General features: G+C 26.0%; 1 protein-coding gene across 6 annotated transcripts in view; it reads right to left on the bottom strand.

Annotated features, from left to right (window-relative positions):
• LOC100202002 (probable voltage-dependent N-type calcium channel subunit alpha-1B) overlaps positions 1 to 17838 on the bottom strand; it is a 109667-nt gene that overhangs the window by 76128 nt on the left and 15701 nt on the right. For all 6 annotated transcript variants that reach the window (XM_065799732.1, XM_065799733.1, XM_065799734.1 and 3 more), the window contains 4 exons: positions 16420 to 16610; positions 13049 to 13158; positions 9297 to 9445; positions 920 to 953 (listed from right to left, as the gene is read on the bottom strand). In XM_065799732.1, coding sequence (XP_065655804.1) covers positions 920 to 953; positions 9297 to 9445; positions 13049 to 13158; positions 16420 to 16610 — 484 coding nt within the window. The remainder of the gene's footprint in view (positions 1 to 919; positions 954 to 9296; positions 9446 to 13048; positions 13159 to 16419; positions 16611 to 17838) is intronic.

Genomic DNA, 17838 nt, shown 5'->3' with positions numbered 1-17838 from the left:
ATTATCTATACTTTTCAATATAATCTGCAATATTGAGCAGAAACTTAATTCTTATTAAAAACAAAAAAAAATTTAAATATCAGTTGATGCTTTTGTTTTATTTTAGTATTGTAAGAATATTTTTTATTTTTACTTTTTTTTTATTATGACAACATCTTTGATATTAAACGTTTTACCTCAACAGATGCTCCATTCATTGATATTAAGCCAGTCTAATTGTATAATTTGAACTCAGAAAGAGCAACTACTTCTATTTTCTAGAAGTTGCTTTTTTTTTAATTTTTTTTAACATTTTTACCGTTTAAGAATAATTACAATAATAAAATACATAAATAAAAAAAATCATATGACAGAGGAAAAAACAAGATTGTAGTTGTCTTATCACTAAGCACCAAGACTGTTTCCTTATCACTAACTCCCATATTATCAATAACATACACTGTTGATATAAGCATTGTTAAAAAAATTGATGCTAAAGCTTTAACAGTTTCTAATGCTTTTTTATGTTTTATTTCATGTTTCATTTTTGTAAAAAAATACTATAAATTAAAAATAAGGCTTTGCATAAAATGTCATTAACACGATTATGTTCTTGCAAATACACACACATATATATATATATATTTATTTATATACACACACATACATACATACATACATACATACATACATACATACATACATACATACATACATACATACATACATACATACATACATACATACATACATACATACATACATACATACATATATACATAAATACATACATGTACACATATACAATAATATTTGCTGTATTATTTTTTATTACATTTACTATACATAAATACTTTACAGTCAGGAGCTAAATTTTGAAATGATTTCTGAAATTAAAGTATTTAAAAAGAATATTAAAATTAAATTTGAATATACTTACGAAAGTTTACCATTAGACTGTTCCTGTTTTTTAGCTATTAAAAAAAAAATATATGAAAGACACTTCGTTATTTTATATAAAAATTCTTCTTTTTTTTTCATTAGACTAATATAACAATAAAAAATGATTTTTAATGAAAGAAAAATGTGTAGTAAATAAAGTCAGGATCAGGTCTGTTTTAATGCCACCATTGATATTATGATTATGAGTTACAATTTTTCCATCTATATAGACGGGGGTATAAATTAAACTTTAGCATATGAAAAATACTTATTTAACATACTATTTTTTAGAAGTATAAAAACAAACAACAGCAAAATTAGGTACTTAATTTCATTAAAAAATGTTAATATAATTATATTATTAATTGTATATGTATAAATACATACATACATGCTTCCAGAAAGTATTAGAAAGCATGCAGAATTTTTTTATTTTAGTCAACTTCAAACAAGTGTTATTTGAAAACAATAAAAGACTGATTAATTTTTGATTTTTAATTTAATAATTAAAAAAAACACAAGTGTCAAAGATAAAAAAAAAAAATTTTATTATTTTTGATTTATTTAGAATAGGGGAGACTGGGGCTAGTTAGCAGCAGGGGTAAGTTGACAAATTGCGTTTATCTGCAAAGCCTTTCATCAGAAAGTGCCAATAATCTCAGGGAACCTTCCTAGTTGACCATTTCATCTTTCACTGTAGTATTGTAAGGATTTGCGCATGCGCATGAAAGATATTATGATTTATGTGTATTTTCCACATTTTTGTAACTTTTACAACTTCTTTACTTTTTCGATTTTTAAAAGCAATTGCATCAAGTGCATGTAAACTTGATTAAAGTTATATCTTACATGGTTCAGTGAAATATGTCCAACCAACCATTTTTTATTATTTACCTTTTTCAGGGATCGGTAGGGGAGCTTGTAACCAAATAGCTGTCGGAATTAGTTGGCAAAATATTGGCGGGGCAAGTTGGCCGTATATTTCAACTAAATCCGATTGCAATCGGATGTAAATTTCAAGAGTTTTCCATTTTTAATTTTTTGAAATATTATATTAAAATCGATTAGATAGATAGATCACATAGATCACATGCGAAACTATAAACAAAAAACAGAGAGGACTATAACTCCTCAATTGTTATAAAAAATGCTGTTGATGCTGTTTTATTAGAAGGAAAATCTATATGAAAAACAGCCAAAGACTTTAATATCCCGGAAAAAAGTTTGTTCCGATACTGCAAAAAGCAACAACATCATGGTCAGCAAATATCAGGTTAAATAAAATCTAGACAGGTCAGTCTATATATATATATATATATATATATATATATATATATATATATATATATATATATATATATATATATATATATATATATATATATATATATATATATATATATAGATATATATATATATATATATATATATATATATATATATGTATATATATATATATATATATATATATATATATATATATATATATATATATATATATATTATATATAAAATTTATGTTAGTGTTTTTATTTACAAATAGAGTGCTCAATGGTCTTGAAGAACATACCAATTATATTTTATAACTGTGTTAACCTATGTGTGTGTTAAAGAGCATAGCAGTTATATTTTATAACTGTGTTTTGTGTGTGTGTGTGTGTGTGTAAGTGTGTGTGTGTGTGTGTGTGTGTGTGTGTGTGTGTGTGTGTGTGTGTGTGTGTGTGTGTGTGTGTGTGTGTGTGTGTGTGTGTGTGTGTGTGTGTGTATAGTGCTATTTATTTTAATATTGTTATTGTTTATTTAGGTCTTTACTGACTTAAAAGAAGATTTGTTAGTAAAAAATATAACTAAAGCTTCTGATATTTATTATGGACTTTCTCCAAAGGAAGAGAGGAAACTAGCTTATCAGTATGGAAAAAAGAATAGCATAAAAATGCCTTTTAATTGAAGTGCAAATAAAGCAGCTAGAAAGGAATGGTTCAGTGCTTACCTCAAAAGGCACAAAAAACTGTCAATAAGAAAACCTGAGGCAACAAGTCAAGCACATGTTTCCAGTTTTAATCCAACAAATGTTTAAAAGTTTTACAACAATTTACAAATTGTTCTCAATCATTTAAAGTTAGAAAGTGGAGATGTTTGGAATATGGATCAAACTGGTATTACTGCAGTTTAAACTCCAGATCATTTTGTAGTAAGAAAAGGTTTTAGACAAATTGGATGTGTTATTTCCGCTGAGGCAATTTAGTAACTGTGGTAGTTGCTGTTTCTGCAAATGGAAATTTAATTTCTCCATTTTTCATATTTCCTCGTGTGAAATTTAAAAGCTATTTTTTAAATGGTGCTCCTAATGGAAGTGTAGGCGCTGCAAACCCATCTGGTTGGATGACCGAAGTTCAATTTTTGCAGTTTTCCCATCATTTTATCAGTAATGCCAGTAGTACGAAAGAACGACCTGTTTTGTTGCTATTAGCCAATCATGACTCTCATCTTTCAGTTGAGGCTTTAGATTACTTTAAAGAAAATGGGGTATCGGTTTGTTCATTTCCTCCTCATTGCTGCCACAAACTTCAACCTCTAGATCGAAGTATATTTGAACCTTTTAAAAAATACACTAACACAGCTTGTGATGCATGGATGACAATACTCCCTGGTTCCGCAATGTCTTATTACAGTATACCAGGTATTGTGGGTAACCCATTTCCATTAACATGTACCACTAATAATATCAAGGCTGGTTTTGCAAAAACAGGAAGTTTTCCACTAAATGTTAAGATTTTTAGTGAACACGATTTTATGCCAGCCTATACCACAGATAGACCATCTCCAAAACAAGACTGTGCTGTGGAAAGTACAGCGCTTAATATAAGTAATGTAACTGATGTTGAAGCTGATTGCTTAAAAGGTACAGAACCACATCATGATATTCAAGCAATAATGATGTACAATGCAACTACAGAGTCAACTGTAGTTCTATCGCCTGAAGATTTAATACCATTCAAAAAAGCCAAAAGAACCAAGAAAAATAGTTAGGGTTAATAAAAAAAATAGAACTACATCAATTTTTACAGATTCACCAAATATGAATGTTTTAAAAATAGAAAAAGAATCAGCTAAAAAGAAAAAGTTAGCAATTGAAGAGAGAAAGCAAACAAAAAAATTATATAACGATAATGATAAGATGAGTAAAAGATCAACTAGTAAAAGAAGTATACACTTAATGGGAAAAATTTTGAATCGTCTAAATAGCTCTGTAGAAAAGAGTGTTTTTGTTTGATTTGTGTTGGAACGTTTTCTAAAAGTAAACCAGAAGAAGTCTGGGTTCAATGCACCCAATGTCACCTTTGGGCTCACAAGTCATGCATAATCGGAAACTCTTTGTTTTTCATTTGCAATAATTGCTGCTAGTCAATTTGAAACTAAATTAGTTAAAAATATTCATATAATAAAACAATATAAATTTTAACTCTTATTGTATAACCATAAATTGGGAACACTGTTTTGTTTTCACTTTTTTCACTTTTAAATTATATTATACTTTTTAATTATATACTTTTTAATTATAGTTACTCTTTTGCTTAAAATGTTACAACGACTTGACCCAAAAGTTTGATGATATTGATAAAATTATATTTCAGCTATGATTTCTTTTAAAAAAAAGGGGTTGGGGGTTAAAATATTATTGGAATACATATAAATAGGACCTTAAATTTTCAACTTCAAAAAGTCAACTTACCCCTTGAGTATAAGCAACTTACCCCGTGGTGGAGTTAGTTCGCACAATTTTTTTTTTCTTTTAGGACCCATGAAGGCCCTAAGAATTTTTTTTTTGTAAATGAATGCAACTTTTAAAAGTTACCCAAATTCATACTCTTTGGGACTACACTTTAATATTTTCAAAAAAATGTGCCGTTAGGGCTACAGAGTTTATAGAGTAAAAACCAAGTCAACTAGCCCCGGTCTCCCTTACAATTAGAGTGACAGATATAAGATAAAAAAATATGTGCAAAAGTATTAGACCACTTACAATCTTTCAAAGATTCTATGAAAATTTAATGTTTTATATAGCCACCTTTGTTTTAAGACAATCCAACTCTCTACGTGTCATGGAATCTACAAGTTTTTTGATTAGATCTTGTAGCATGGTCCACAACGCTTGCATTTGAGTCTTGAGTTGCATCATGTAAATAAGTTTGCTTTTTAACAATTTGCAGTCCATTCAATTGCAAAGGTTCTCAATAGGATTGAAATCAGGTGAGTGAGTGGGTCAAGACATCATATTCGTTTTTCCTCCATGTATTGTTTGACTGAGCGTGCTGTGTGGAAAGGATTATTATCTTGTTGAAATTGTCTAGTGGAGTCAGTTTTAAAAATGTCCATTGAAGGCCATATATAATCTTTTAATATCTCTTTATACCAATATTGAGGCAATCAGTGTAAAAATGCACCTGGCCAGTACTCCAGCAATTTTATTGACTATTATTATTCAGCTAAGATAAACTTCTAATTAGTTCATGGGAAAAGAAAACAGATTGACAAATATCTAAGATTATATTTATTTTATTTTGTCTCACCTTTTATTTAAAAAAAAAAAATTAGTTTAAAATTAAAATTAGTTTTTGATTTATTTTGATTTGAAGTTGGCCATTCAAAAAAAAAAAATTACAAGAGCGCTAATACTTTCTGGAAGCACTGCATATATACCTATATATATATATATATATATATATATATATATATATATATATATATATATATATATATATATATATATATATATATATATATATATATATATATATATATATATATATATATATATATATGCTTTTAATTGACTTCATTGGCACGTATTATTGATCACATAAGCTTCATTATTTACACATCTTTTGTTTCACTTTAAAATAATAATTTTTGGTTGTCTTTTATATACTTGATTAAAGTTCTTGTTTTATTACTAGTTTCTCTTGCTATTATTCTACAAATGTTATGTTTTTATTCTCATTCAATTTTTGTCATTAAATTTATTATTAATACTTTTGATTTTACTGTATCTAAAGTGATTTCCTGTCTAGACTCTTCTACAGCTTGTGGCCCGGACAACATACCTGTTATTGTCTTACAGAAGTGTTCTCTGGAGCTCTCATCTATACTCTCAAAACTATTCAACAAGTGCTTATCAGAGTCTTGTTTTCCAGCCTGCTTTGTCTGACTACCGCCCCATTAGTGTTCTTCCTTTTGATAAGCAAGGTTTTTGAATCTTCAATTAACAAACACTTAATTTCTCATCTTGAACCTAATAACTTACTTTCTGACCATCAATATGGATTTCGATCTTCTCGTTCTACAGCTGATTTGCTAACAGTAATAACTGACAGGTTTTATCGTGCATTAGATGAAGGTGGAGAGGTTAAGGCCATCGCTCTTGACATTTCAAAAGCTTTTGATAAAGTTTGGCATGCTGGTCTTTTCCATAAGCTTTCTTCTTATGGTGTATCTGGCAACATCTTTAAGATTATTGAATCCTTCCGTTCCAATCGTAGCATAAAAGTTGTCCTCGATGGACAGCACACTTCTTCTTATTCTGTAACTTCAGGGGTTCCTCAAGGTTCTATCCTTGGCCCTATACTCTTTTTAATTTACATTAACGATCTTCCAGATATTCTCTCATCTAAGATGGCATTTTTTGCTGATGATACTACCATTTATTCTTGTTGTGATAAGAAACCAACACTTTCTGATTGCTTGGAGGGGGCATTTGAGCTTGAAAAGGATCTCACTTCTGCTACAGCATGGGTCTCACAGTGGCTGGTGAACTTTAATTCAGATAAAACTTTTTTCAGCCAATCGTTATCGTAATAATTTAGATCTTCCTATATTTACGAACGGTGATGTACTTGATGAGTTATCTACCCTACATCTTCTAGGATTAATTCTTACTTCCAATCTTTCCTGGAAACCATACATCAAATCAGTTGCAAAATTAGCATCTGCTAAGGTTGCATCTCTTTATCAAGCTCGCCACTTTCTTACTTCGGATTCTATTCTCTATCTCTATAAATCTCAAATCCGGCTTTGTATGGAATGCTGTTGCCATATCTGGGGTGGATCTTCTAATGATGCCCTTTCTCTTTTAGACAAAGTGCAAAAACGCATTGTTGCAATGAATGAATCTTATTAACCCATTTAACAATTTAAATAACTCAAATTATCACTAGTGCATTTTTTCTATTTAGTTATCAAGAGAACAATTAGCGTTAGTAAATTTTATTAAACAGTAGTCTAAAGTAGTTAATATTCAGCTTCAATTATTTTAATTTCTTAAAATACCAGGCTATACTAAATTTCGTATTGCCATCGCATGCTAAAATTTCAGATTTTATAAAGTCACAATTGGTTTCTTTTTAAAACAAGATCACTTGAATTTATTATTAAAAATTAAAAATTAAGAACATCTTTGTGAGTTGTAAAGCGTTCGGGAGTTATAAATTAAAAAAAAAAATTTAATAAAATTTTCTTATGTTTAATTAATAATTTTATTATTAGTTAAACATAAATAAGTTTTATATTATTACTATAATTAAAAATTTTAATTATAAATTAATTGGAGCACTAGTTATTTACCATAAACTTTGTTGTGAGATTTTGTTAAAAAATTTAAAAAAATTTGATTTAAAAATATGTCAAAAGTAATACTTTTATAGCATAGAGTATTTTTTTTTTTTTTTAAAAAAAGTTCAGTAAGTGTTATGAAATGAAAATTTCAAACATTGAAAATTTTTTTGTTTAATCGACCAGTTAATAAAAATAATTGACCATCAATTCTGTGTGTTAGCCAGTCAAAATGGCCTTTGTTTTTTTTATTTTGTGAGATGGACTGAGAGACTTGGAGGTGCCTTAAAATATATGAACTCCTTCAAATGTGTTCTTATGTCTAGAATTTAGATGAAATTCCTCTAATTGATTGATCGCTGCAACCAGGTTATTCAGGCAAGAAAAGCAACTATTAATATTGAGCATTGATTAGTCAACTTAAATGCTCTCATTTTTGCAATATCCATGTGACGTGACTAAAATTGAACTGACCAAAGAATTGATTTACATGAAACAAATTCAAACTGCAAACTTTGTAAAGAAACTACTTGAAAAAAACTACAAAATTTCAGAAATGAAGTTTGGGGAACTCTTTAGAAATGTAGCGATTGCACTGCGTATTTTTGCTTCAATTTCAGTGACATTCAGGAAGTTGAAGCTCATTAAGAAATTTTTTTTCTCAACTATGGAATAAAAAAAAACAAGTGATCTTGCCATTTCTTAGTATCAAGTATCTATTAGCACCAAATCTTGACTTCCTTGATGTGATTAAAAGTTTGCAAAACAAAAGATAAGAAAAATAACATTGTAAAAAACAGAAGTTGGGCTACTTAATTATACTTATATATCAGTAATATAATCAAAAAGTTGGAGAAAATTTTTTTATTATATTACTTTTGATTTTAATAATACTAATAATTGTTTGACCATTTTACCAAAAAATGTGCCTTTTTTAAAAAGAAAGAGGGGGATTGGGCCCCTAAATTAAAGGATGCTTCTAGCCCCAAACACTGTGCACAACCCAGGATTATATACTGAGAATTTCAAAAGCACTTGGTTCAGGTCAATTGGCATTTTCACAAAAACATTAGTTCAGAATAGCTTAAGAAGATTTCCACATAAAGAAAAACAAACTTAAAAAAGTGGGTTATGCAGGCATACAACTTGAGGCTGGGAAAGAAACCTAGTTTGAAAAGTATTAAGATTACTGAAAATATACTATATAAAATAATAGGATTAAATATAATACAATAATACTTATTACTTTGTAACCAATTGTTTAATTTTTTTGTTTTTTTTATAAAACCCTAATAGTTTGTTAATTTTTATAACATCAGAAGTCATCAATTCATCAGAAAAGAAGAAAAGATATGATTTAGCTAAGAAACCCTTTGATGAAATTGGATATAAACAACAACTTAGTCTTACTTGATGTTTTATATAAGTTTGTGAGCTTGAAAATAAGGTAATGAACAACATTAAATGGTTAAAGAACAAAGTATTTTATAAACATTGTAACATTTGTTAAATAAAATATCAAAATCTAAAAGTCTATGTGAGAGTTTTTAAAGTTTTAAAAAGTTTTCAAGAGAGTAAACACCAGAGTTAAAATCACCAAGGATTTTTTTAAATTTACTTAAAAAATTTCTATAATGAACTATTTTCAAATCAATTTTAACTAGTATTGGGAATATGAAAAATAAACAAAAAAAATAAAATTGATTTTGAATTTTAAACTGTATTTAATACAAAAATTAAACAGAAAAAAAACTTAAGTCACTTACAATTTTCTTCTGACTCTTTTGTAACAGTAAGCTCGCCTTCTTCAACCCAGGCTTCATACTTCTCAGCTACTCTTTCAGCTGCTAATTCAGCCCTTTGAATTAAAAACTCATCACGGTTTTTCACGCGCCTATTTTCTTTACTAAACTCTCTAAAAGTAATTCATAACAAATAAAAATAAAAGTAATGCATATTAAATAAAAATAAAACGCATAACAAATAAAAATAAAAATAATGCATAACAAATAAAAATAACAAATACATACTTGCTAACTACACATTAACCTTTCTCATTACAAATAAATCTTATGCTCAAATTTAAAAAAAATTAAAAAAAATAAATAAACAGAAAAAGTTATAAAATCTTAAAAAAGACTTTTCTTTAAATTAACTGACTGCCTGTGAATCTGAAACCCTCAGTTAACGTATGTGCACTCCAATCTGTTGCACATATGGCAAAATCAGTTAACAAATGTAATCTCACTGCTCTAAACAATCCAGACAATAAAAGAAAAAGATTAAAAAATAAACAAAGTACAATAAGAAAAATATTCTTATTAAAAAAGAAAAAAACTTCTAAAAATCAATCAAAATAAAAATTAAAAATAAAAAAAAATCAACAAAAGTAGCTAACATCAGTTTTTACTATTTGTCTCAAAACAAAAAACCTCATTTTATGCAATTAAGTATTAGTCCTGTAACCAGGTTACTGTAGCCTAATTTTTTAACACGCAATCCTAAGTGTGTTAAAAAAAAATTAGCTACATAGGTTGGTGAGTTCATTCTCCCTGCTTAAAATTCTGGAGGCAATAAAAATTTCCATATGTGGATGATTTTTATAAAAAAATACTTCGTAATTGTTTCAGGAATCAATATAAAAAGTTAATAATAATATAAATATAATGGCAGTTATATTTATAATTGCTATTATATCTATATTATAATAATGACAATATAAATGTCCACATAGTTATCTATCTTAGCCTGATGTCGTCAGTGGTAATCTAATGCTGCATTCATGCATGTATATTAGGGTGGCTCTTAAAACAACATTGAAAATGTCTGTTCTGAACCCCTAAATGTGTTCTATATAATAAAATAATACTGGATTTAAAAGTTTTTTGAATAAAAAATATTTTTAGGGTTGCACAATACCCTTAAATATCAAAGGGGTCCCTAAGATTATGAAAAAAAGATTTTATTTTAAGTATACCAAGTTGGGTGTTAAAAGATGCAAAATTATATAAAATTTTCAAAACAAATTATAACTTTAGAGAAAAAATTTATATTTTAGATTTTATTGTCTAGAAAATAACATTTTTAAATAAAAATGAAAAATATGTATTTTTAGTTAAAAAATTATAACTTTTTGATTATAATTTTTTTATGTTTTTTTTTTTAAATGATACATTTTTTTTTAATTTTGATATAATTTTGCTTCTTTTAAGACCCATCATAATATACTTTAGAATTTTTTTTTTGATGTTTATGGGTCTTGTGCAACCCCTAAAAATACTTTCATTTCAAAAATTTTTAAATTCATTATGGTTTTATTATAGAGAACACATTTAGAGTGAAAAAAATTGTTTTAAGAGCCACCTTAATATACATGTATAAATGCAGCATCAGATTATCCCCGTCCATATTTTTAAAGTTTTACCCTCTCTGTCATGCACTTTTTAAAAAACTATTAAACTGTAATTTTAGGCTAAATATTAAAATGTAAGGTTTTAATTAAACATGTCTTGTATCAACTTTGATGCCATTATAATTTGACACTATGTATTAGATGATATTAGTAAATAAAAGTAAAACATTAAACTTTAAGAATTAACTTATTTATTCCACTATTATCAAGAAATATTAAATCATAAAAATAACATGCAAAGTTTAAGTTAAGGAAAATTTTTACTATAAATATAGTTGTTTTCTTTTAAATAATTTTATAGTTATATAATTTGTTATATTGTTTTATAGTTATATAATTGTTTATATAAGTTATTATATATTAATTTTATGTTATATATTAATTTTATATTATATATTAATTTTATATTATCATCATTATCATTATCTTATCATCGTTATTACATTATCTTAATGTAATGACGATGATAAGATAATGTTAATGATGACACAAAAAAGTTCTTCCACAAATAAATAAACACACAACTCAAAAATTTTTGAAATTTAAACTTTTTTTATTTATTAATACTTATCAAGCATTTTTATTTTGCCTCTCATATTTTTTCAAAAAATTACTTTAATTTTAAATTTCTTTGTACTTAGTCCAATTTTAATCCCAATTAGCATTATTATTTTCAGTTTAGATAAATCATTTATTTGCTTGTTTGCCATAAAAATAAATTTTAGAGATAAATTTTAAAATTATTTATCAAGTAAATCTTTTTTGTTTTAATTAAAAACTCTTAATAAAAGTATAATTCTAAAAATTCAGGCAGAAATATATCATAATCAGGGAGGGAGGAGAGGGGTTGGTATCATGAAGAGGGAGAGGGAATTAGGTGTCTTGATGGGTGAAACTTTTTTTGAATAAATTTTTTATTTGATTTCATTATAAAAACTATATATAAAACTATTTGAAAATATGAACATAGTTAAGTACATTAAATTTTTAACTATGCTCATATTTTCAAATAGCATTATATATGGTTATTTATTGATTTAATAGATAAATGTAGGATGTTTATTTGGGATTATTTTTGGGAAAAACACTTTAAAAAGAGCTGTTATATATGGATATTATATATATATATATATATATATATATATATATATATATATATATATATATATATATATATATATATATATATATATATATATATATATATATATATATATATATATATATATATATGATAGATAAAATATTTATATATAAATCTATTTATTTATTTTTGTCATATTAATTATTTATTTTTGTCCTTATTAAGTAATACATATTGATATTATGTATAACACTATTTAAAGGTATACTTTTATTTATAAGTTACATATCATAGAAACTTTTTGAGTCACTTATAAATGAGCATGTTGTATTAATTAAAAATGATACAACAACAAGAGTAAATATTAATATTTAACTATATGTTACCTAGACAAACTATAAGAAAAAATACAAATCTTATTTGCTTATTTTCACAAGATTCATAGAATTTAAATGATATTTATAAAGATCATGTTTCAAGTGATTTGACAAAAGATAAGTTTATAAGATTTTGTAAGGATGCATGGTCAGAGCCTCATGGATTTGTTATTATAGATCTATCTTCTAAAAGAGATTATGGAAAATATAGAACTGGTTTAAATTGTTTTTATATACCAACTTGTGAATTTTAAAATTTTTATATATAAAAACAAAAATGACTTATTTATTATCAAGTGGAAATAGCAATAACATAAAAACTAAGTTTGCTCCTATTATTCAACTTAGACATGATATAGAATATGAAATGGCTCTAGTTAGTTTAGAGACATATTACAGTTTTCCTTATATTGATTCTTCAAACAACAATTTTAGATATAGCACAGATAATGGAGCAACTTGGCATGACATAAACATCCCAGAATGGTGTTATTAGATTGCTGATATAAATAGATATATTCCATTGATTATGTCAGAAAACGAGCATATAAGCGCAGGAGTTGCAGGTATAGGTGACATATTTTGTTGTTGTGTTATTTTTAATTAACAATTTAAAATTTAAAAGTAAAGCTGTATCAAACCTACCCAGTAAGAACAGCACAAACTAAATTCAGCATAAAATGGGTACCAATAATATAGAGAGAATAAAAGTATGCCCAAGCAAAATACGCTTTTTCCTCATACACTTTAAATAACTAAACAATAAATTCATATAATTATTTCACTGTTAAAACACATAAATTAGATTCACATAACTATTTCACTATAAGAAAAATACTCCAATCTGTTGATGATTGAAGAGTCATTTTCTAAAAGGAGCTATGTCACATTTTTATTTTTTTGAAAAAGCTAAAAATAAAAACTAACTATTTGGCGAAGTATTTTTTGAAAACTTTGTAATCATAAGTAAAGATGATAAACAATTTTTTTTATTCATACTAACATTTAGATTTGTAACATCTTTAAAAAAAAAATCCAACGGAAAAAAAACTCAATTTTGGAAAAAATGAACTTGGCTCCCTTTTAGCAAAATACTCTTCAATTGGTTAAAGAAAAAAAATCATTTTTAGGTTTATTTGATAAGATATTTCGCAAATTAATAAAATAATTTTTTTAATTTTGAATTTAAATACTTTAAATCAAGACAAGTTGATTAATAACTATTACATTATACACTAAAAAATAACTTGACAAGTTTAAAACTAATATTTGCCAAAATAATTAACAAATTTAAAACTAATAACAATGTATTGTACAACATTTTGTACCAACAAAATATTTATGTCTTATATATTATATATACTATATATATACATTTTATGAGTAAATTAGATTGTTAATACTTATTAATCTGTAAAATAAATAATTTTGATGTTTATTTCTATTTAGCTCTTAATTTTAGTGCTTTCAATATTTAGTGGAATTATTAACAACTCATAATCTCTTATTTCTGGTGGTGTTTATTCTAGTGGTGGTTTATTTTGTATACCTCCATACATTTTGTATAAATCCAAGATACTTGCATTTGCAGCAAACAATGAAAAAGGATCAAGTTGTATGTTTTAAAAAGTAAAACATCTTGACTGATTGGCTTAAAACAACATTTGAAAATGACAGATACAATGATTTTGTATATAAGTTTAAAGCAAAAAAAATACAACAGCTTTTGGTGCAATAACTTGTTGTTTTTCCATTCCAAAAGATTTTAAGCATTCCAAAAGCTCCAGTTTTATTTGTTAGACTTGGAATGCCAGAAATTTGTTAGTATTTTCACCTTTCACCAAAATGTGCAAGCAATTAAAGTTTTCATAAAAGTTGGTGATATCTAGGATGACATTATATCTAGCATGAGTCGATAGCTTGCATGAGGTGATATCTGAAATGAGGTAATATTTAGTATGAGGTAATATATGGCATGAGGTGATATCAAGCATGAGTTGATACCAAGCAGCATTTGTAATGATGTTGTATCAGTGTATTCATCAACTTTTTATCAAGTTTTTTATTGATTTACAGAATTTGTAGCTGGTTATTATTAAATTATGATAAATGATAAGATAAAAATAAGTTACAATTTAACAAACATATTTACTAATTTGCAGTTTTTTGCGATATGAAAACAATTGTTACATCAGCATACTATATAATAGATCATGTTCTGACATAAAACTAATCTTAACAGTTAAAAGTTTTTAACTTGAATTTAAAAGAAATCTGTTTAATCCATATCGAAAACCTAATTAGAATAGATTTACTGAATTAAAATCTTTAACACATAAATTTTATAAAAATTTTAATCTGCAAATAAAAATGAATTATCAAGTTTTTCTTTTTTTTCCTAATTTTAGCAGGGTAATGCTTTAAAATTAAAATGAAAAAATTATATGAATTTTTTAATATTTAATTAATATAATACTTCTAATTAATATAAACTTTAATGCTCATTGAAGCTTTTTTCTAGAAATTTCCAATGTTCTAGAATTTTGAGAAGATTACAATTCAACATTTTATTATAGTTTAAACTTTTATTTTTTATCATATTTTATTAATGTTTTATCCAAACTTTGTATTGTTGCAGCAATGGCAAAACAATTGCCTCATTAAACATCTTGGTTCTGTCGTTTAGTGAGTGCTTCTCAGTTTAAAACTTTAAATGTTTTCAGAATGTTTGTTGTTCATCTGACAGCTTTTAAACTAAAAACTTCATACACTAATTATATTCTTAAAAACTGTTATAATGTTTTTATATGCTTGTTTTGAAATTTAAGCAAATATTAAATTTTATTTTATTTTTCCTTTTTTATCTCTTACGCTCTGCTTAAACATTTTTTATCTCTTACGCTCTGCTTAAACATTTTTTATCTCTTACGCTCTGCTTAAACATTTTTTATCTCTTACGCTCTGCTTAAACATTTTTTATCTCTTACGCTCTGCTTAAACATTTTTTATCTCTTATGCTCTGCTTAAACATTTTTTATCTCTTACGCTCTGCTTAAACATTTTTTATCTCTTATGCTCTGCTTAAACATTTTTTATCTCTTACGCTCTGCTTAAACATTTTAATTACTATTTTAATTTTACTTTGAAAACTCAGATTCTTTTTGTTTTTAAGTTTTGTACAATATCTTTTTTTTTTAATTTGTACAATATCTTTTTTTTTAATTTATACAATATCTTTTTTTTTAATCTATACAATACGTGGTACATACAGATTTGTCCACATAAATATGTAAGTGGACAAATCTATATGTACACATACATGTGTATCTGGACAAATCTGTATGTACACATACATGTGTATATGGACAAATCAAACAAAAGTGGAAAAATCTGTATGTGGACAAAGTATGTGGATAAAATGTAATAGTGGTGTATTGGTAGAGCTTTTGTAAGCAAGAAGTTCTGATTTTGACCTCCACCATGTCTTTTATAGAACCACACTCAACACACTTATGGTACTTGTCAACAAATTTTACATGCTTTTTTTTTATTGCTTAACTACTAAATATTGTTTAGTTTTGGTTACAACACTTGAGTTGGTCCAAAAAACTATAATTTCCTTTGCAACAAATTTATATTTTTATTTTTCTAGTGATGATATAAAAATGTTGATAAAGTTTGTTTTGTTTTATTTACTTTTAAATATTGCATCTAAAATCATTCACATATTTATTTCACTATAAATTTTTATTTGAACATCTATTTTGTTTGGCCTTTTTTAAATATAATAATTTTTTTAGTCCTAAATTTTACTTTATATTTTTAAAAATGAAATATAGAATTTGAAAAAAAAAAAGGTGATAACAAGTGTATAATAATAAATGTTGATAACATTGCATATTTTTAAGACAAAGACAAAAAAATTTGACAATTTTTAAAAAAATCAAGAAAACATTTTTAAAAGATAACAATTGTAATAATAATTAATTAGAATGCTAAAAAAAAAAAGATCTTACCGCATACATAATATCTGTCCAACCTTGACCAGTTATACACTGAAATACAGTAATACAGCTTAGAAAAATATTATCAAAAGATGTTATTCCAGAATTTGGACCAGCCCAAAACTGTTTACACTCAGTTCCTTCAGGACATTGCCTTCCACTACTAGTGTTTGTTCCGCATAACCATTCTGCTTTCCAAACAGCTATAAAAGGAAGTGCATTTAGAATTGTGAATTGCTAAAAAATCATCTTCAAATACAAAGCTAAAAAATTAAAATCATAAAAAAGTAAAAAATGGAATAGAAAGTAATAATACTATTCTCATGACAAAATAATGCTCCACAAAATAATGGAATAATTCAATTCCGTTCTGAAAATCTAGAATATATTATGGCACCATATGATTTACAACTTTATTAGTTTAAACAATTTTTTAATAACTTGATGTTTTTAATTATTTGAAGGTTGATATCCAAAATAAATTTCACTAAAGTTTTAGAGTTTTTTTAGTATCAGTTGTATTTAATGAAGAGAACAAAACACCTTACAACATTATTGTGCAAGGTAACTACAAGCAAACTGGGCATGGAACCTTGTATGAAATTATTCATTATGTTTGAAACCTAGATTGGCATTTTGAATGCTGTTATTTGAGTACAACAAGCAAAAGTAATGGCTAAGATACAAAATATAATCTCGGAACTACATTTTTCTAACCTTCTTAAAAAACTGCATTCTTCATTAAAAGAAGCTGAAAAGCTGAGAAGCTGAGAAGCTGAAAGAATAAAAAATAAAACAAACAGGAAATAAACTTAGGCAAGTTTTACCTGAGGTTCTTCAGTAATAAATTTAACTTTATCAAAGTTAAAAACTGAGGAATCTCTTGGGTTGTTCCTAACCATGGTATTTCAAAGAAAAATGTGCTCTTTCAATTCAACTTGGTGAAACTACAGTTTAGCTGTTCAACACAGCTAGAAGAATACCTTCTTTTTATCTTTCAAATCAGTATTTTAAATAACATTTATGTTAGTTTGTGCTTATTGTTTTCTTGGAAAAATCTTGGTGCAACAAACAAAATCAGGGAGTTTTAATTTTTTTATACGTTGATAAATTGATATATTGTGATAAGTTGATAAACAGATATATTGTAGAATTTAAAAAAAAAAAAGCATAATATTCTAATGGCTTCAATTAAAAATCTGAGGGAACAACATTCTTTATTTTTTCTAGAATTTTTGTTGCATTTTTGGTTTTGAATTTTTTGATTTGAATTTTTGAAAATGTACTCAAAATAAATAATGTTATAGAAAAACTAATCATCTTACAGATATAACTTTAAGTGCAAAAAAATTTTGTTGACAAGTCTCACATCATCACAATCTGTGTTATGTTATTTTTTGCTTGGATAATGAAATCTTTTTGACTCAACTC

This window comes from Hydra vulgaris, chromosome 06, assembly GCF_038396675.1.
Source record: "Hydra vulgaris chromosome 06, alternate assembly HydraT2T_AEP".
In the NCBI taxonomy this organism is placed as follows: Eukaryota; Metazoa; Cnidaria; class Hydrozoa; order Anthoathecata; family Hydridae; genus Hydra; species Hydra vulgaris.
The sequence above is the reverse complement of the archived record's forward strand: the minus strand, read 5'-3'. Positions and strand labels throughout refer to the sequence as shown.